Source organism: Larimichthys crocea, chromosome III, assembly GCF_000972845.2.
Source record: "Larimichthys crocea isolate SSNF chromosome III, L_crocea_2.0, whole genome shotgun sequence".
NCBI classification, from domain to species: domain Eukaryota; kingdom Metazoa; phylum Chordata; class Actinopteri; family Sciaenidae; genus Larimichthys; species Larimichthys crocea.
In genome coordinates, this window is record NC_040013.1 from 31,533,887 (window position 1) to 31,554,988 (window position 21,102).

Below are 21,102 nucleotides of genomic sequence, written 5' to 3' on the forward strand. Positions count from 1 at the left end.
TGAGGTGTTCTTAGAGGATACTTCTACATTACATCTACATCTGCATTAATAGAGACACTGTGTGAAGCATAAACACAACATATTCATGAAGACATTGATCCATTAAATTGTTCACATAGCTTTATTGAGTAGAGTGCAGTGCAGAAGAGTTTAATACATACATTTATAAACCCCCGAGCAAATCATACAAGTTTTTAGAGAAAATCTAAATGTATACATTCTACATGACATTGTGTTCTTTGGCCTCATGAGGGCAGTGTTAGTTCACTGTGGCCTTTGGAAATCAAACACACCAACTAGTGAGTTTACCCATGCTAAACAACTGCTTAAAGCAAGGGTGTCTAATTTGCCTCAGAACAGCGTGAGAGATGATGAGCAGGGAGTCAGAGCTCTACCCACAACCCAATTCAGGCCACTAAAATGATCAAATGTGAACAGGCTTGTCAAGTATCAAAAGTAGGTTATTAATAACTTACAGGAACATTGTGCGCAATAGTTCTCTTCCCCTCTCTCTGTCACTTTGTTTGTCTGTCACGCACACCCATGCAGAGCGGTGCAATACAGAGAGGGAGTTCATACCTTTGATGATTTTTTTTGGCCGCCATTCAACAATTAAGAACACAGTTTGGAACAATTTGTCTTCTAACTTAGCAGAGATCTTCAAATTACAGTAGATTTAAGATTCAAGAGATTTATTGTCTTATTGTGCAAGTAAAAACACATGGCCTGTACAGCAATGAAATTCTTATTTTGCCATCTCCCTTTACACACAACAACAATAAGAATGCAAAATACACAAATGATTATAGAAAAATAAGTGTAAAATTTAAAAAATTCAAATATATATTACATATACACTAACAGCATAACTAACAAACAAATAAACAGTGTTGAGAGAGCAAAGCAAAGCACGTTGACCACGATGGGTGCCATGAGAGGATGTGAAAATATGCCTTGTATACCACTAAATGTATTGTTTATCTGCTACATAAAATATGAATTAACCATTTCAAAAGAATAACAATTAATGCTAAGTCCAACTGACGTAAACTAGGTAACTAATTTCTTCCATTCTCTTAGATGTGTGACATTTATTTCTGAGGTGATAAATCACTAAGGAAGTGAAACCAAAATCTCTCAAACCAGATTAACCTGTCTTTGAGAGATAAGTCTCTGAGCTGTCTTTTTTTAATCAAGCCTCATCTTGTTGCGTTTCCCTCTCTCCTTCTTCAAGCTCTCCACGTATTTCTTCGTAGCCTCTTGCTCTCATAAACCCACCCAGCCTCCTCCTTCTCTTTAGCAGGACTACGGCCACTATGACCACCACTGCTATCATACCCATCACCCCAAAGGCTACCCCTGCCTTTTCTCCCCCAGACATCTGACCTGCTTCTGGGTTAAGTTTGTGAACAATTTCCCTAATTTCCTCTAGATTGGCTAGTTTCCATGCCTTGGTCTGTCCCACTCTGACCCAGCTCTTTTCTCCCTCAGTCATCACCATAACTGTGTTTGTGGATTGCATGCTGACAAGTGGAGGTTTAGTGAAAGGAGGCAGATGGATTGGAAGCAGCTGCCCACCTGTGAACAGTCCTGACTGGACACAGTAAAGAATTTCACAGCCGTCACTCACTGCAGCAAGATGCTGACTGAACTTGGGAGGGCAGCGACGTTGTGACCTAGCCAGTGGGTTGCTTGACTGACAACTGAAGAGACCTCCGAATGGTACTGAGAATCTGGTGGCAGTTTCATAGTCTTTACTCACGCAGATCATTTGGCCATCTGAGAGAAACTTTATTGGAATGAAATTTTGGGGGCAGCTTTTGGCATTGGTGAGGGGGTTCAGGAGAGAAGGACTATATAGGCCTCCAAACAGATACCCTGAGTTGTCTGGGGCCTCTCCGTCATTTACTGAGCACCAATAGGTATTGATGCGAGCAGAGCGAACGTGGTAGTTGTGCTGACACACTTGACGATGGCAATGGAAAAGGCCAAATAACCCACAGTCATAGGTTTCGTAATGGCAATCGTACGTAGTGTAACTTTGCTGTCTAATTTCTGATCTCAGTAAAGTGGGGGAGTACGGCGGACGACAGGAGAAGTCACCTGTCTCAGGGTTTTTCTGGGCCAGGGCATCACACAGTGGACCTGCATCTGAGCTAAGCTGAACACAGACTTGGTAGACACCACCAAAACTGAGGTTTGTAGCGGGGCCCTCACAGGATGAATCATCAATGTTGGCTTGGAAGTTAAAGTTCTTGGAGTTGATGTCGACACAACCAGGTCGTGTGTTGACCTTGTAGTATCTTTCTATGGCCTGATTCAGTCTAAGAGCCACTTTGCTAATTGTAGGCTGTGGCAAATCAGGGATTGTGTTGGCATTTATAAAGTAATGCAAGGGAAATCCTGACCGATCAATAGCTACAAGGTTGTTCCTGGTACTTTCCTGCCACTTCTGCAGAGTGATGCCAGGATAGAAAGGTGTGCCACCACCATGGCTTTGGATAAGAGAGTACTGAATATTGGACTGATATGTCTGAAGTGATGAGCTCTGTTGAGTATTTGTACTGCTAATGTCAAACTTGAGTTTGTCAAAAAAGTTTAAGCCTGCCTGTGCTGTGATAGAGGAACTTTGCGACTGACTGTCTGACACATATGTAGAACGGAGGTAGTCTTCTTGCACCAAAGTAGCCCCGGCATCGACACTAGTGATGACATGGGTTCCATAGTCCAACACCATCTTCTCCGAGAGATAGTCTGCGTGCCGTGTTTGGTTGTTTTCAATTGCATCAGCTATGTCTTTGGCTTGTTGAGCAAACCGTGTGTCCAGAGTGAAGTCCGGATAAGCCTTAACTGTGTAGATGAAGTTACGAACCTTTGAAGAAACAGATAGGAAATCAATATGTTATAGTTTATTTCTGATGTATGTTTTTTATACATTTGTTATACTTATTTCAGATTATTATGTGTTTTTTCTTTTTAAAACACATTTTACTGTTTTTAAACACAGATAAAAATACAAAATACAAAAAGAAGACCCCCCAACCCGACCCGTCCGACAGCACATGCTATACAGAGTTAGAAAATAGTCATAATGACCAAGACAACAATAATAATAATAATAACATAATGATGCATGATTAATAATTCATCTAGAGATACAACATTGCACTTCTGGCTCACACTGGCACATTTAAAACTATGTTGTTTAATGTCTTAGAAATAAATTTAATATTTATAGGCACTAAACATGTTTATCATCCAAATTCTAAAAATAATAAAAACTTACTTGCACTCTGGTTGTAGTTGAAGAGTCTTTGACTTGATGGGTTTTCATCCTCTGGTTCTCCGTAGAAAATTTTCCATTCAGCATCGAGAAAAAGGATATGTCTGAATTTATGGTATGAGATGTAGAGCTTTTCTGCTCCAGCCAGGAACTGATTATCTCTGAGTTTGTCTCTATGCCTGTCTCCTTTTGGGGGATGACAAACACTTCATCTGGGATGAGGTAGAGCCCGTCCTCAGTGGTCTGGCACTGGAAGTAGCTGAGGTTCATGACTCGACCCAGGTCCATGTTCCGAAGGTTGTCCCAGCCTCCGCCTGGCAGCACCTCCAGTGCTGTGATGGAGAGGTTGGTGGAGGCACGACATTGTCTGAGCCAATTTGTGCGGTGGCTGACAGGGACTGAAGAGCAGACGTGAAGTAGAAAGAGAGCCACGAAGATCATTGTTACCTTCATGGTGGCTGTATCTCAATGGGCTTATCTGAAAGATGACTGAATGTGAACTCCAAGTGAAGTCCCTCCTTCTCTTGTGCAGTTAGTCATATGATAAACTGGGAAATATTGTTGAGGAACTGGTTAGGCAGGATGTGGTTCTGCTTTTACTTTCAAATCTGTATTTTATTTGTTTGTTTGTATCATAAGTAAGTAAAACATTATGACTAGTTTTTTCATAGTCCTAAAGTACTTCACATGGGCAGTATACATATACAAAAAGAAATCATACAATTACCAAACAAAATACACAGTAAAAAAAAAAATAAAAAAAATGAATGCATGCGATGCAGACTTGGGGTATACAGGTTACCCAAACATCTCTCTAAACAGGTATATCCTAAGCTGCCTTTTTATGGAATCAACAGACTGTAAGGGTGTAGGTGGGAGAAAAAAACAGAAACTAACAGAAAAAGTAAAACAGAAAGAGAGTTGAAGAGCACACAAGGAGATCGGTGAGATACAGAGGAAATGGAAACCCAACTTAGAGGTATACTGCTTTGGTTGATTGATTCTCTGTTCTACATCTACTTATCAGGTAAGTGTATAATTGTTCAGTGTCTTCCTCTTGTTAAAGAGAACTGAGATCAGACGTGGGGGGAAAAAAAGGAAGTCAGTGTATTTTCACGCATTATAACTGTCACATGAGTGTACGTCACTGGGAATGTCCCGTGAATTTCTGCATGAGTCACAAAAAGAGCCATGTATGGGCATGTTTTTTTTTTGTTTTGTTTATCTTGGCTTTATATGTGAAGGTGCATAAATCAATATTATTCACTCTTATCTGACTGCCCTTTTCAACTCCCTGGCTTTGATAACACAAGATCGGAGCACAGGTGATAATGTTGTTCAAGGTTTTCAACACCAGATCATAAAGAAATACAAGTGACTGAACTATACTTCATTGCCAGTAAAGATATTTTAAACTGACTCAAATGTAAATTCTGATTTACCTGCACTGCCTATTTTCTATTTACACACTCTTTATAAGGCAGTAATACATTACTTTTTTTACTACTTAACGATGTTACAGCTTTATTAACTTTGCTAGTTCTAATTGTTTTTTCAATGGATTTCAGATTCAACCTGTGAAGCATAAATACAAAATACACATGAAGACATAGATCTATTCAATTGATTAACATAGCTTTAATGGGTAGTTGAGTGCAGTACAGAAGAGTTAAATTGACATACATTTATAAAGCCTGAACAAAACATTAAGTTTTATAGAATACAAATTGTTACATGCTATATGGCATTGTGTATCTTGGCCTCATGGGGGCAGTATTGGTTCACTGTGGCCTTTGGAAATCACTTCTTTTTGCTTTGTGTCAAACACACATTGCTGTTTCTTCAGTGTAACATTGTCTAAATATTGTAAATCCCAAAAAACAGAGTTTTCTGGTGAGATTTTCACACTACGGTAAGTGGAGGAGCACTGCGGACAGCTTTTAGCTGTTCCCATCAGACGTGTACCAATAAATGTTTTGATTAACTGTTACATTTACTATACATATCAGTTGTTAAAATATGAATTAACCATTAGTTTCAGACATTTCAAAAGAATAACAATTAATGCAAAGTCCAACTGATGCAAACTAGGAGCTTTTAAACATAAGCTTTTTCCATTCCCTATGATACATAAAAGTGATCTCTGAGGTGATAAATCACCAAGGATGTTGAAGATAAAAACTGCCGCACCAAGAGCTGGGTCTTTTTATTAAGCCTCAACTTCTGCTTCCCTCTCTCCTCTCCATATATTTCTCCATAGTCTCTTGCTCTCGTAAACCCAACCAGCCTCCTTCTCCTCATTGTCAGGACAACAACCACTATGACGACCACTGCCATCATACCCATCACCCCAAAGGCTACCCCTGCCTTTTCTCCCCTAGACATCTGACCTGCTTCTGGGTTAAGTTTGTGAACAATTTCCCTAATTTTCTCTAGATTGGCTAGTTTCCATGCCTTGGTCTGTCCCACTCTGACCCAGCTCTTTTCTCCCTCAGTCATCACCATAACTGTGTTTGTGGATTGCATGCTGACAAGTGGAGGTTTAGTGAAAGGAGGCAGATGGATTGGAAGCAGCTGCCCACCTGTGAACAGTCCTGACTGGACACAGTAAAGAATTTCACAGCCGTCACTCACTGCAGCAAGATGCTGACTGAACTTGGGAGGGCAGCGACGTTGTGACCTAGCCAGTGGTGAGGGGGTTCAGGAGAGAGGGACTATATAGACCTTGTCTGGGGCCTCTCCGTCATTTACTGAGCACCAATAGGTATTGATGCGAGCAGAGCGAACGTGGTAGTTGTGCTGACACACTTTTCAACACATATAGATATGTTGTTTATGTTCTATTGGGAATAAAATATGGGTTTGTGAGATTTGCAAATCATTGCATTCTGTTTTTATTCACATTTTACACAACATCCCAACTTGGGGTTGTATTAATTAGACCGTAGTGATTACCTTTTTAACTACTTACTACTTTATTATATTACTGCTTTATTAACTTTGTTAGTGCTAAATATTTTCACTGGATTTCAGTTTCTTATTATAATGTTGCTGGTCAACACTCTTCATTACATTTCTATATAAAATATCTCATTACAAATTACATCTTCTGTTTACTACAGTTTCTATGTAAAGTTAAATTTGAGCTGTATACAAGGAGAGCTTTGTTTTACAAAAGTAGCTCCATAGCTACACTGAAATCTGACCTGAGGTGACCCTCCCTGACCGTCTTGTGGCTGCTGCTCCAGAGCATGAACTGTTACTGAATCCTGCCAGTAGACAGCAACACTGAGTCATACAGTTCAAGCGCTCTACAGCTGTGAATCACCACACGCTACAAAAAGCCACAAAAGGGTTCTTGTAGTATGCAAAGACTCTTAGTTGTGGATGAAGATAGAGCATGGCTTTTGTCACTCACTTTAAGTAACCACCTTTTTATCTTCTCTCTAAATTCCAGCATAATCTCGGACGAGGGTGGCATAAGGCGGGCATAACCACCGCTTCACCCCGCGCGTAAAGCCTGTCATGTGTTTTTCTGTTGGAGATAAGATGAACCTTAACGAGGACAGTATGACACACCCGTCAAACCTCACTGTTGTCAGAAACGATTAGCGAGTGTCACCAGCTGCTGTTTTTAATGACCACCCTGGTCCCACCCATTATTCTGCCAATATCAGTCCTCACAGAGTTTCAAATCCAGGTTGCTGTTTGAAATTGAATTGAGTGAGGCAGATGTGTGACAGACGCATAAACACGTTTTGCTCAGCCTCACGTCTGACCACAGTTATCACAACAAACAGTGTCAGCGTTCAAATGTGTGTGAATACCCAGTGCCTGACGCCTTGGTCCCCGTGCGTAACGCTGCGTAAAACGCGCCACTCTGCGCGCGCGCGCACTCGTGAGTGTTCTCCTTACTGTGAATCAAGCAAACCAAGACCGGGTACGAAACCATCTCCTCGTTCACGGCGGATACTCAGTAGTCCACTAATCACCAACGTTTTGGTCATATCTGTAGAGGCGCACAGACGTAATTTTCGCATCTAAATTATAATGTTCCACATTTTCATTAGGCTGCTTACACTCAGAACTCGGACAGTAAATGTTGTGGTATACGGAATATTGTTGGACATAACCCTAATGTTTACTTTTTTTTAATGTAACAAACTTTCTGCCTGTTTAAGACCATAGAATATTTATTTATTTATTTATTTATTTATTTATTTATTTATTTATTTATTTGACAGACTAAACTAGGTGGTGCTGAAGCACATAATGAACATTCATTTAAAGACTGATTGAAACATGATGTATACCTTTTCAGTTAAATATGACCTACAGCAGACCTTATTCAGAGAGTTCTTGCATAAACAGAGATATTTGTTGAAGTTATTTGTGTTGTTCAAAAACAGAGACAAAAATCACACCACACATTATGTACATGAAAACAAGTTTATTACATTAAAACAATTCATATTCAGTTCTTTACAGACCACGGCAGATGGTGACAGGGAGAGGGGTGTAAAAGCAGCAGCTTCAGTATTTCCTATTCTAGAAAAACTGTATTATAGTAAAGCAAACAAGTCCTTAATGCATGCATAAATTTGGTCCACACATAAGTTAAACGCAACCAGAAAGGCGTTTGGTCAGCATTCAACGTTCATAGGAAGAGTTCTCACTTCTTGGCAGCAGCTCTGGTCCTGGTGCTGCGTTTGGCCTTCTTAGGACTCTTTGCCTTCTTTACCGCCTTTGGCTTCTTGGCCGCTGCGGGCGTCTTGGCCTTCTTAGGACTCTTTGGCTTCCTCTTTTTCTTGGGTGACTTCCTGGGTGTAGCGGCACCTGCAGCTTTCTTGACTTTCTTGACCTTTTTCGCTTTGGGCTTCTTTTTCACCACCTTCTTTCGAGGTGTTGGGGGCTTCTTGTTCGCCTTGTAGGAGCCTTTGGTTTGGACCACAGTATTTTTGGCCACCAAGCGTTTGAGGGTGAGGAGGAGTATGGCTTTTTTCTTGTCCACGTCGTATCCTCCGGCCTTCAACGACTTCTTCAGGGCTGGCAGGGACACGCCACCGCGCTGGTTGGATCCAAATAGTATCTGCATTATCTGGTCTCTCAATGTTGGACCAGCATTCTTCTTCTTCTGAGGCCTCGCTCTCTTTATGGGAGATTTGGCTGGAGCTGCCACGGGCAAAGCAGCCGCAGGTGAAGACATTGTCAGGGTCCTTCTGTATGGATCGAGTGAGAGAAAATGACAGGCTGCTATCTCTGCTGGACCTCTTGAAAGGTTCAGGTCTGATAAAGCCACCATGAGAACCGTGTAGAGTGAGCCTCACCACCACAGCTCGCCTTCTCTCGCCCTCAAACTTGTGTTAGTTTGTGTTTTCTCCAGCTGGATTATTCTGTAAAATTCATACATAAAGTATTAGAAATCTATATAAAAAGCACACAATTAGAATCAAAGTAGTCCTATATGTCTACATATGTATCTTAATTGACATATTTAATTCTATATATTAAAGTTTTTTGAGTGTAGTTACACAGCTGGCAGTTGTAAAGTGTAATTTCAATCGTGTATTTGGACATTTTCATAAAGTTACAAACTCCAAACAAACACGTACAGACTTCAATCATTAAATAAGCTTTTTTAATAATGTCGCTGACATATTTTCCGCAAAACTTCGTTTCATTTCTGCCGTTTTTGTTAAATAAATTCATTTAAAGATGACCGAAGAAACACAGCTGTCCTGCACACCCACCATACCGTGGCAACTGTCAACATAAAATAATCAATTCCTGAAGCAGACGCAGGACACTTAGAATCAAAGTGTGAGGTGAAAAAAGTTAAATAAGAGAAAAAGTGCTTTATGTTTTATGTTATCAGATGTTATATAGTGAAAATATTATTGTGTGCCACTGTAAGTGTCCTCTGTGTGGAGGGAGATGGACCTCAGCCAGAAAAAGAGTTATCAGCCTGTAAGGATGGGCAGCTGGACAAACGAATTTAAGATTAATTTCCCGGTTCTTTTTACTCCAGTGATGGATGCACTCACATTAGTATGCATGTATGTATATTTAAAACTGGTTTATATCTTATTAAAGTGCCAATCTATAGATTGACAATCCGTTTAATCACTTTATAGGACATAAAAATAAATCATTATGAGCTTTTAACCAGCTGTGTCCTCTGTATAAATAGATACATTAAAGCAAGTGCAAATAAATCAATGAAACAATGGCTTCACACCGATGTGGCTGACTTGGTTCAGTCTGTAGTGCTTTTGGTAAATACACAGTACACAGCACAGTATACGGTGTACTAGGTTTATGCTATTTAAAATATGAAGTTCAGTCAGATTCAATAATGATATAGTACTTACTTTATATTATTTGTAACCTTTTTACTTTTACGTTTGTGCAACAGTAAATGCACACAGATACTTTCACACACATTATATGATTAGTTATAGAACAGTTTGTTAATGAAATCTGTATTTTTTCTTCTTTTAAAATAAAAGTTGCTTAAGCTCATCAGTCGTGTCCGTCCTTAAAGTTCACAGACTGTGCCTTTTAAGCACTTTATATTTTATTTCCATGACTTTGATCTCGAACAAAATATACTTAGAATCTTAAAACATGACTCAGCATCTGGCTTACTCTTTATTTAAATCGATATTTACTTTAAACTGGAGATGATTAATGGACACATAAGATACAAAAATAGTCTTTATTGATCCCACGCCAGAAAAAAATTACATACAGCAACACAAACAGAGTGATAAGAAAATACACATAAAATAAACATAAAATAGAAAAAAATAAGATACACCAGAAATAAATATTATATATTTACATATGCATCTTTTATAAATACAGATATGTTTGATGGATCATCTTGGATTGGAATATATTATCTCTTCCTCCGCGCTTTCTTCATCTGTTTTTTTCATTAATGTAAGATAAAGTGAGTGTGTTTGTGTGCGTGTGTGTGTGAGACAGATTGGCGAATGTGGTCCAACCTTCTGTCGTGTACTGATAGCGCCTCCTCCTGTTACACACGCATACAAACACACACAAACACTACAAATTAGAGCAGAGGAAGTAAAATTAGTTTCAATAAAAATGCGGCTGGCCTGCCTCTAATTGAATTACATTTTAAAGTGTCTTGTGTGTGTTTTGCACTCATATCTGTAATCTTTTCTCTGAATATGAGAGGTGATAAAAACCTTACTACCCTAACACAGAGCTGTGGAGAGAATGAAGCAAACATATCAGATTAGATAAAGCTCTAATATTCTGTCAATAGGGACTCCATTACACACGCCTTTTTACCTTCTTTGTACTGTATAAAACATGGTTTTTTAATGTGACTGGCATTTTGTTCCCATGATTAAACCCAAGCTGTCACTTTCTGGAGAAAAGAGTTAGTGAAACTGTTTTATGGTTCTTATGGGTTTTCTACAAGGACTTTTAATGGAAAAAGTCCGAAATTCAGCATTTTTATTAAATCATGTGCTGTTGTGGTTTAAAGAGTCTCTATCTGTGTCATTGTCAGAAGAGCAGCTGTCACTGTAAGTAATGTAAGGATTAAATCACCTCTATTCAGCCTACTAATGTCACAGCAGATAAAAGGCCTCCAAGCACCCCCAAAGGCGATCATAATAGTAATGACTGCTATTAACTGCTGAGGAGCAGAGGAAGGATCCATCATTGTTATCTAATCAATGACCCTTTTGACCTTATGTGAATACATAGATTCCTCCCTGTGAGACCTCCATCATGTAGTTGATAGGTCATAGATACAGTAAGGATTAAAAATGAATTGTCAAATGAAAAAGGATCCCAAGTCACAATATGTATGAACATGGTTTAAAGTGCTCCAACCAGAATAAAATACACTCTGCACTTAATAATAGTTTAACTTTCAAATTCTTGTATGATCCTTTATGTCTCTGTGGGGTTTCCCCCCTCTCTCCTTCTTCTTCTTCTTCTTTGAAGAAGTGGTGTGATGTAGTGCCCCGGCAGTAGGGGGTGGGGTGAGGACCTGGAAAGCTGCAGAACCTGCCTTGCTCTGTTTCATCGCTCTCCTCCCCGAAGCATGTGACCATGTGATCACACAGTCTCTGCAGTCAGTCAGTCAGGTTGAGAAAACTTGTGACCAAAGCAGCAGGAGGAATCGCTTTTCAGCTCACAGCGATATAAAAACTGGACCTCAGCAGCTCCACAGTCCTCTTTTAAGATCTTCACCCACCGTCAGACAACATGGACTGCGGAATTTTCACGTCCAAGTCCGTCCTCCTCTTCCTCAGCTTGGTGTTTTGGGTAAGTCGGTGTTTTTTTTTTTGTTTGTTTTGTTAATTGACGCTTTCCAGGATGAATCCACCTTTGCCTTTTTCCTCTGAGAGTAATCGCTATGTTTCTTATTATTGTCTAGTCTGTGAGTGCTGTAAGATTTAAATCAGAGTGGTGAGCCGATAAACATCCTACCAGCCGTGCCCAAATCTTTACGCAATCACAGTCGCCATCACTTTATGATACTTCCTCATTTCTACTTGTTCCTGGATGAAAATCTGCGCAGTTCATTTTTTTTTTTTAAAAAGCGAAGTGTTTCTAGTGATACAGTGTGTTACTGGCAGTATATTGTGTAACTGACATCCTTTTCCCGTCCAGCTCAGTTCAGTGGAATTGTGACTAGACTCATTTTACTTGACTCATTCAAAGTTTGGACAGAATTCAATATCTGGACTCCCTTCCCCTTTGGATTCTTGGCCAGCAGCTTTCTCTGGTGTGGATTAAGTAAACTTCCCTGCGTGTCTGTGGCTGATGTTGTGTAATTTGATTACTGTGAGACACAAATGACCTGTGTGTGTGTGCGCACACACACACTTGCAAGGGAAAACACAGACTTTATCTGTTTTTCATTCAAAGGTCCACTCATAGACTTTATACTTCCTTCTTCTCCATCTTTCTTCCAATCAAATACTTTTTCCCCTCTCTGTCTTACATTGATGTTCTCATCTGTAACAATAACTTCGATTGATCAGTCTGTGATTTGTCCGTCTTGTTTTTTTTTCCATCAGCTAGGTTTCACACAACACATCCCTATCATAAGACAAAAAACTATCCCACGCATTGCCAGGTTTGCCCCATTTCCAAAACACATGAGAAAGAGAAACTAAACAAGTACATGTATTTAAATATAAAAGTCAACACTCATGTTTGTCTTTCTCTCAGAGTCATTAAGATAGGGAATGTCCCTAACTTTTAGTCTTCTTGTATCATTGAACTTTTTAATGTAGCCCCAGTCCTAGTTTACACTTTGAGAACAGATGAGAGATGTTTAGAATTGTTTAAAAATATATAATTTGATCAGAGTATTAAATTATCTTTGTAAACTCTGCCTGACCCGCTGGTAGACCCGTCTTGATAAAATCACATTATGCAGATAAACATTGTACAAAAGTTTATTTTTTAGAAATCCCAACGCTTCAAAAGTTGGCTGATACTAATATGTAGTGAGTTTAATGAAAATGTGTATAGAATGATTAGAATATTTCCATTTAACTGTAAAAAGAAGATGTTTGTTTATGGACAAATATGCAAAAGTTTAAAAGGGAACTGAATTTTTAGAATCACATGAGCATAAAGGTCATGACTGCTTTCTGCTTGTCTGCCTCCCTAAACCCGGTCTAAGTTACATTACTAGTACGTTTCTCGTGCATGGACCCTCTAAAATCTGTCCCGCAGATCAGGAAATATCACCTCAGAGCGTTCTCACATTCCATAGAGGCGATATTTTGCATTGGGCACTATACGTTGTGTAAGCCTATTTGTGCTGCTTCTTAGGCACAAGATCAGAGTTTCTAGAAAGATTAGGGGTGAGAGGTGTAGGGGAGGGGGGAGTAGAGTACCTACCCCAGAGGGATCTCGTGACTGTGGAGTGATTAAGAGAAGTGAGTCATGAGGCTAAAGTGGAGGATAAATGATTGTTCATACAAAACACACACATATAGACAAACCTGATATATAACTCATCGCGCTACTGGGGAAGTACAGCTAAAAAAGACACCAGTGCACAGACACAAACAAAGGATGGTTTCAGGTCTTTGTGGTACAGATTTTACATCTATGACACAAAGGAAAATGTAGCTGATCTCATATATTCTCTCATGTTCTGACTGTGCAACAAACATTTAAAGACAGGATTCAAAATGGTTGAGTATCAGGTCTCGTCACAGTGAGTTTCAAAGGGCAAAGGGAAGTTAGAAGGGCTGATAACATAATCAATACTTTAGAGCCATTGTTTTCCTAACAGCTCTGTCAGTCTGAATTTCTTTAGGGTTGACCCTCTTGGCATTTTGGGGGTTTTAAGACCAGATCACACTGTGATTTCAGTCTGTACTGTGAATGCTTGGCAACCGGGTGATATACATGCAGTCTTATGATTGGTGAGCTCACTACTGAAGCATGACTTGTAGAAAAGTCATGATGGTGGTGTGACTTAACGTCTAATCCACATCTGACTCCAGCGGCGCAGACAGTCAGTGAGGTTCACGGCCTGTGTTCATCACATGAGATGAGAAAAAAAAAAAAAAGGAGAACAAAATCTCTTTAATCTCTTTCTGCTTTAACGAGCAGTTTTGTTCTCTGTTTATATTTGATGCTATTCATTACTGTCTTTTATACCTGCAGTGCGTCAAGTGGACAGAATAAGATTAAACTGACTGACGGATCTTATATCCGTTCAAAAAACCCAGAGCTTTACTCTCAGTTTCTTTCTCGGAATATGACGCTTTCAACCACAGCACAGAGAGAAAACACAGATCATGTGACAAATCCCTTCAGTTGTGTTAATGCGTTTGTTTCTGCAGTACTGTGCCTTGTTGAGCATGCCGAGGTTTTAAAAGCTCAATGTTCCATCACTTAATGATTGAGTGTTTTGGCACTGACCTAAATAACTCGAGCAGAGATTGTGTAAGTGTGGCTCTTAGCTCTGTGTCTAGCACTTTGTGTAGAAGGAGCTGTAATTTAAAAAAAAAATGTCAGCAGATAAAAATATACACAGTTGCATAGTTTTAATGTCAGTGGATCCTTATTGTTGTCTTTATCCTTGTTTTTGTTTTTTTCTTGCAGGCTGCAGGAGCAGCGTTGGCCTACGTTGGTGCCTATGTTATCAAGAGCTATGACAACTTTGAACATTTCGTTCAGGACAAATACACACTGATCCCAGCGGCAATCATCATCGGCGTCAGCGTGGTGATGTTCATTTTTGGTCTGGTGGGATGCTGCGCCACACTGCGGGAGTCCAAAGTCGGCCTTAGCTTTGTAAGTTTGTGTTTGTGTGTGTGACAAAAGACAAAAGAAGCACAAGACATTTGTCATGTCAGTTCCATGATTAGTCCATCATCTTTGATGTTTCATTTAGCTTTTCACTTAGCTGTCTTTCACTTAACAACAACCCATTTTCTTTTCTCTCCAGTTCTTTCTGATCATCATGTTGATCTTTGCAGCTGAAGTGGCTGCTTTGGTATTTAGCTTCATCTACCAAGGCAAGGTAAGTCACCGACACGTTTTATTCATCAGGCAGTCTTTACTGCTAACGGTAAACTATATCAGATATTAGACTTCATTACGCGACTTTGTGTTTTTATTTCTTCGTGTCTGTCCAGATAAAGGAGGACCTGGGGCGCTCTATGAATGACGTCTTCATGAAGTATGATGGGCAGGACGCCGAGACCAAAGCTGTGGACTACCTGCAGACTCAGGTTGGCGTTATATTCGGCTGTATATAAATAGCTTCATCTTCTCACTCGTACTTTCATTTTCTTCCACATCTTCTGCTTTGCTTGCAGTTCACCTCGCTTGCTTGATTTCATTTCCCTCTGTCGCACTTTCAACTTTCGTTTCTCCTCGGTCTGTCTTTGTCTCTCTTGCCTTTTTAAGATGCCATCTTTTGTTGGTGATAATTGGCCACATGTAGACAATATATGAGAGCTGTTTGTGCGCTCTTTCTCAGCCTCAACCCAATAGAATAGACTAATTATTGTAATGCTGAGTACATTATTTTTATCTGTCCATATTATTAAAGACAAATTCATAATTTAATGTCCATAAATAACTAATGCATGCACCAAATTTACACCTCAGCGCCTCTCCTCTCTAGGGGACATGGTAAACTGCTGGTTGGTTGATTTTTTTTCTTTTTTGAGTTTTGAGTTCTGTTTTAACTCCTTCCTGTTCTATATTTGTCTCTGTGCAGTTGCAGTGCTGTGGTATCAGAAATTACACCAGCTGGTCCAACACGACCTGGTTTAGCAGCCACAACAACACAGTCCCTCTGACCTGCTGTAAAAACACGACCTCCACACAGTGCACCGGCAGACTGGATCAACTGGATCTGCTCAACACAGAGGTAAATCATACGGAAGTATGCTTTGACATAAACACTGTGTCTGTGTGTCATGTGGTTATCTGTGTCTATGTCTTTGTTGTGCTCGGGATTGTGAGATGTTTATCTGATTATTGTTTTTTAACGGCGACTTGAATATTCTAAATGGTGATTATCTCACATTGAATGATTTTGAATGCTTTTATGATGTGAAATATTCTTAATGGCAAAGTCTGCAAAATCAATTTATCTCCCACTCATTAGAAAAAATAAAGCAGGAGCAGACTTCACATCAAATTACCATTGTGCCTGTGCAGCATGTGTATTCAGTGTGTTTGTATGCATGTATTTCAGGGTTGCGAGGACAAGCTGGTTAACCTCCTACAGGGTGTGTTGGGTTACGCCATGCTTGTCATTCTTGGCTTCGCCATCATCAAGGTAAAGACGGTCATATGCAGTTCAGCAGTGAATGAAAATGACTGTACATTCTTCTGTCTATTACGCATTGAGCTACATGCTAGTCACTGCTGGAGCATTTGTACACTCAATATTATAATGTTGTCAGTGCCATGTTGGACCTCTAAACTGGGTGGATTTCCTAACCTGACACTACCTGTGTGCTATTTTGGGGATTGCCACAGTTTTAATGTCAGTTAGTACTTTTCATTGAAGTAACTTGAATGGTCTTTAAATCTACTCATGTAAAAGCACAGTGGTAGCTATGAGGGCTATTCCTTGAAACAGTATAGGGTCAGTGTCAGCCGTTTCAGTATTCATACACTGACTGATTTCAGTTCTGCTTTTTCAAGTAAGCGTTTTAAGAATATCTGAATGCAATGACCTTGTGATCATCTGTTGATCACTTCTTGCTCTACCACAGAAGTTATAGACGGTACTTAATAAAAAAATATAGAAAAAAATGACACAGATGCAGGAATAACCCAAGTACTTGAGTTTGTCTCTTGAACGTTTGAAGCTTCAGAAAAGCTTATGTCTGATTACTGTCATCTTTCCTGTTGCAGTTCTTTGGGATGCTGAGTGTATGTGTGATCACCTGTCAAACCGGCAACCGGAGGAGTGGCTACCAGCCTCTCTATGCCTGAACCACTTCCTGTATCCATCTACCACCTCCTCATTTGTTTGACTAAGTTTGCTGACCACCTCTCAAGCTTTGTACAAAAGCATCCAGGCCAATCATTGTACAAATATTGAATTAATTGCATATAGAGTGTACACACGTGGTAGACCATGTCTCAGTATAAACGGGACCACACCAGAGTTTTCCTGCATAAAAGAAATCGGCGTAAATGTTCCACTGACTTGTTAAATCGTTTTGCTGAATGTAGACATTCCTTTCATTTTTGAGTTATGATAACGTTTCTGTGTGGTCGGGCCACCAAAGCCCAACCATGGCCTTCCACACATGTAACAATAGCACAAAACACAATTTTTTGAAAGTAAAATGTTAATCCCTGTTGGATTTTGTTCACTAATAGCCTTTCTCTCTAAAGCATCTTTTATTTTCTAATACTGACTGTGAATGCAGTACAGCTGCCATCACATCAGAGAGAGAAAAGGTCACAGAAAACTGTTTTAAACATTCAGGATTCTACTTGTAAATCTTGCCAAGCCTTCTCACTCCACTGCACCATGTAGATATTCTTTTTAAAATCATTATTCTTTGGAATATACTATAATGAAGGGCTTTGAGCTATATTTTAAACTTTTTGTGATTGTGAACACAAGGATAGCAGTTTAATACCTTATTTAGGTATATATGCATATGAGTCATGGTCAGTTAACTGTATGTTCTACTTAGTTTGTCTTTGGTTGTGTTTATTATGTTTCTAAATTAAAAAAGTGAATATTTCATTTTGGACTTTGGTGCATTTGTATCACAGTATCATATGACATTGTGTTTTGTGTTTTTATAACACTTTGTAATGCTAAAAAAGTTATTTTCCAGCAGACCAGTCATGCAGAGTGTACATTCAAAGCATCATACTAATCGTGACACATGCTGGCTATCTCTCTTTTTTTTTACCTCCTGACTCTGCTGATAAAGAGGCCCTCAGTTTCATACATCCAGAAGATAGCAAGTACTCATCTTACATGAGTCTTGTGTCAGTGTTTGAAAAAGATCAATTAAAACATAAACTCATGTCCAGGGGAATTATAGTCATAGCAGAGCACAGATTAAAGGATTGATAAGGGCTGCAGATACAACTGATTTTCAGCATTAGTTTAAGTAAAATTGATATTGTCCCTTGACTTTTACAATTCATGAAAAATTCACACCAGGAAACCCCCCCCTTTTGTCAATCCTAAAGGCTGCAATAAACAAATAGCTATTAGCATCAACTGCAACACTTTATCATGCATTATCACATTTGCTGCTGTTCATTTGGCTGCAGTAACAAAGAAATTCCTGCAGGTGGAGACAGAGAAGCAGCAGTTGAGGTGAAGAGGGCTAAAAAACAAACACTATTTACTACCTATAGGTTAGAAGAAGATACATATAGATACATGTTCATATTTTGTCAGTCACCATAAATGAGGCATCTACTTCATACTGACCAAACTTTCACTTCTTGCTTGTGTTGGAGTTCCACTTAACTGCTCTGCATGTGATTAGCATTTCTTTGTGTATTAATGACATCCGCTGATCTACATGACCCTGCTTCCCTGTCTCAGTCTGTGTTTCTCTCATATCTCTTGACTGGATATCTTATTCAGGACATGTCCTCACTGCTTCAGGCTGTGTTGACATTTAGACAGGCCGGTCCTTTTCAGAGAGAACTGTTGGCACGCGCAAGACAAGATAACCTTGTCGGCTCTGAGGCCTGTTTTCCTCCCTCCTTCCTCAAACTGTCTGTTTTTTTTCTGTCTCTCTTTCACTCTCCTGTCTGTTTATCTCTGTGTGCTCGTCTCTGTTTCTCAACTCACCTTCTCTCTCTTGCCATGCACCTTTCTCTACCTGTTTCTCTTTGAGGTGCATTTGCATCTCTATCTCCTACCAAGACCACACATCTGTTTTCTGTTCTGTGCCCTTGTTCTTGCCAACTTGAAGTGTTAACCCTTGATATCAGGTGATGCAGCTCTGTAAGGCTGCATTCTGTGAGTAATGCAAATCATTTGAACAGAGCAGTCGTCCTTTGGAGTAAATTATCAGTAAATTATGCAAGAACAGAAACCAAGAAGAATTTTTTTTATTGATTATTGGGTTCTGTGCTCAGACATTAGCAGCTTGCTTTAGGCCGGAGAGGTGAAAGCTTAACATGACAATGGGATAACCCACCTTATCATCTAACAATGCTGCACCATTTAGTTATTGTTGTTTTCTAATTTAAAAAACTGGGTGGTTATGGGTATGGATATTGGCCTGTAGGGTGATGTTATGTTTGAATGTTTTTTTTTTTTTTCATTTGTTATTTTCTTAATTTGTTATGTGACTACAAATAAAATAAATAAAAGATAAATCATCATAAACCAAGCTTGTCAGAGAAAGCTCCACCACCTTGCTGATGTCCTCCCCTTTGTTGAAAGGGGTACTCCAGGGATCTAGTATTGGACCTCTGGAAATCTGAGGCACTCACAAGTCCCTAGGGAGGGTCAAGCTCCAAAAACACTGGATCCTATCTGGATCCTGCATTTTCCATAATGCAACTGAATAGTCTTTAGTGGTAGTCCGTGTGAAACTGAACGTACTGAGTAAAATCAATGGGCTGCACCTTTAAATACTGGATGTGTAGACCTTCAGGGACAACAAATTCAGCTTGTTTTATAACATCTGCAGTGTTCAGCCTTCACTTTCTGTCACCTTAAATGTAGAGGTAATAAAAGGCAAAGACAAAAGAGCTAAAGGTGTTGAATTCACTGAGGGGATAGCTGTCTGTGTGTATGATTTGTATTGTAGCATTTGTTTCCCCTTATGAGTCATGTTTGCACACCTACAGATGAGTCCTCGTCACCTCTCTGGAAAAATACATTCAGCACAAACACGAAGCAAGCGAGCCGACTAAGCCAGATGTTGTCACAGGGAAATTTCAGCCTGACCTCTAATTTATTTATTTCCCTTTCTACTTAGACAGGGATCTGTTGGAGCAAGGTAACCTGAGGAGGACATGCACAATACTGCTGCGTACTCTGTGCTGAAGGTAGACAGGCAAAAGGGCAGACAGGCCATTTCTGTGCATCTGTGCACAGATCAGAAGGACTCTTCTCCCTCATTTCCTACATAACTTGCATAACATTTTTCATACTAAATGCATTTTCTGGATTTGTTTTGTTCTGTTACACATCTGCCAGCTTTTACATCAAACAAGTAACAAAAAGCCCTGCATACCAAAAAGCTTTTGAACTGTATGACATGGTAGATTATAGGGAAGGCGTTGCTATAGATATGAAAAGGAAAAATAATAATAATACAATGTCATGGTTTTGTTTGAATTTTTGCTCGTCACCTTTCTTCTCCGGACAGAGCAACAAATAATGACACACATTGTCGAGACCAGGAGCAGGTGCTGCTGACAACATACGTGTGTGTGTTTCTCTAAATAGCCACCCACCACCAACACTCTGTTGTTTCCATTTGTCAGATGCTATCAGTGTTAATAAGACGGGGCAGAAATACAAAAAAAGGAACAGAAACAGACAAATAGAGCAAAGACTCAAAAGAATTAAAGCAGCAATATCACTGTATTATTTTCCACATTATCTATAGTTTTCTAAGATTAATCTTCACAGCTTGAGTCAGTCCTATGAAGAGATATTCAGTCTGACTTCTTCTCCTACCCTTTTTATTAACGTTCTCTCCTGATCACTCTTTTCTTTCTGCACTTGTATTATTCTCTTTCTCTGTTTTCTGATTTTAGTGCTTCTTATGTGCAGTGTTATTTAAAAGATGCCAGCGATTTTTATCTAGTTTTTGGCTAACCTCCAGTGGCCACTGACTTCCCCTTTACCTCCAGCTACTACTGTATTCAAAGTACTTAAAATAAATCTGTCTTACTTCTCCCCGTAAGATAGTTTCAGGAATTTAAATCACGGATGTCCCATAAGACCCCAAAAATGCTAACAAGAGTTTATTCTAGCTGGTACATCAGAGCACAGTTTTATTTTCTTCCATCTCATTGTTCTGTTGATAACAGCAGATGTCAATTGGCTGTGTCAATGCAGTGAAATAATAAGGCATACAGGAGACACAGTGAGACAGTGTTGTTTCATGCCTTTGTGATTCTATACGCATAGAATTGAACTGCATCGCTGTTAGTGCCAGTCATGACAAAAGCATATCACAAAATCAAAACACTAATATAGAGAATAGAAACTGACTGTTATGCAATGATGATATTTTGATGTTAAGCCAGGGTAATTTAAGGATAGCAGCAATCTAAAGGTGTAAAAACAGATTTTTATCTTTCTTCATTACATTTTCTGA

The 21,102-nt window shown here is 39.4% G+C and overlaps 3 protein-coding genes across 3 annotated transcripts; 1 reads left to right on the forward strand and 2 right to left on the reverse strand.

Moving 5' to 3' along the window:
- Positions 1–98: 98 nt before the first annotated feature.
- On the reverse strand, positions 99–3,789 carry mpeg1.1 (macrophage expressed 1, tandem duplicate 1). Its single transcript, XM_019259929.2, has 2 exons — positions 3,287–3,789; positions 99–2,872 (listed from the first exon to the last, which is right to left on the reverse strand). Exons 1-2 carry the CDS (start codon positions 3,734–3,736, stop codon positions 1,193–1,195), a joined length of 2,130 nt encoding a protein of 709 aa, XP_019115474.2. The 5' UTR covers positions 3,737–3,789; the 3' UTR covers positions 99–1,192.
- A 3,929-nt stretch (positions 3,790–7,718) lies between these two features.
- LOC104919275 (protamine-like protein) lies at positions 7,719–8,563 on the reverse strand. Its single transcript, XM_010731249.3, has one exon. It carries the CDS (start codon positions 8,487–8,489, stop codon positions 7,956–7,958), a length of 534 nt encoding a protein of 177 aa, XP_010729551.3. The 5' UTR covers positions 8,490–8,563; the 3' UTR covers positions 7,719–7,955.
- A 2,732-nt stretch (positions 8,564–11,295) lies between these two features.
- Positions 11,296–17,534, forward strand: tspan36 (tetraspanin 36). Its single transcript, XM_019259855.2, has 7 exons — positions 11,296–11,596; positions 14,408–14,599; positions 14,754–14,828; positions 14,944–15,039; positions 15,534–15,686; positions 16,017–16,100; positions 16,685–17,534. The coding sequence occupies exons 1-7, from the start codon at positions 11,537–11,539 to the stop codon at positions 16,763–16,765; spliced, it is 741 nt and encodes a 246-aa protein (XP_019115400.2). The 5' UTR covers positions 11,296–11,536; the 3' UTR covers positions 16,766–17,534.
- Positions 17,535–21,102: the final 3,568 nt, after the last annotated feature.

Bases quoted from the DNA above. Each gene is read 5' to 3' on its own strand.
- mpeg1.1 (XM_019259929.2), bottom strand. From the start codon at position 3,736: ATGAAGGTAACAATGATCTTCGTGGCTCTCTTTCTACTTCACGTCTGC. The intron at 2,873-3,286 runs GTAAGTTTTTAT...GTTTCTTCAAAG, and splicing joins CAACTACAACCAGAGTGCAA to GTTCGTAACTTCATCTACAC.
- LOC104919275 (XM_010731249.3), bottom strand. From the start codon at position 8,489: ATGTCTTCACCTGCGGCTGCTTTGCCCGTGGCAGCTCCAGCCAAATCT.
- tspan36 (XM_019259855.2), top strand. From the start codon at position 11,537: ATGGACTGCGGAATTTTCACGTCCAAGTCCGTCCTCCTCTTCCTCAGC. The intron at 11,597-14,407 runs GTAAGTCGGTGT...TTTTTCTTGCAG, and splicing joins TCCTCAGCTTGGTGTTTTGG to GCTGCAGGAGCAGCGTTGGC. The intron at 14,829-14,943 runs GTAAGTCACCGA...GTGTCTGTCCAG, and splicing joins GCTTCATCTACCAAGGCAAG to ATAAAGGAGGACCTGGGGCG.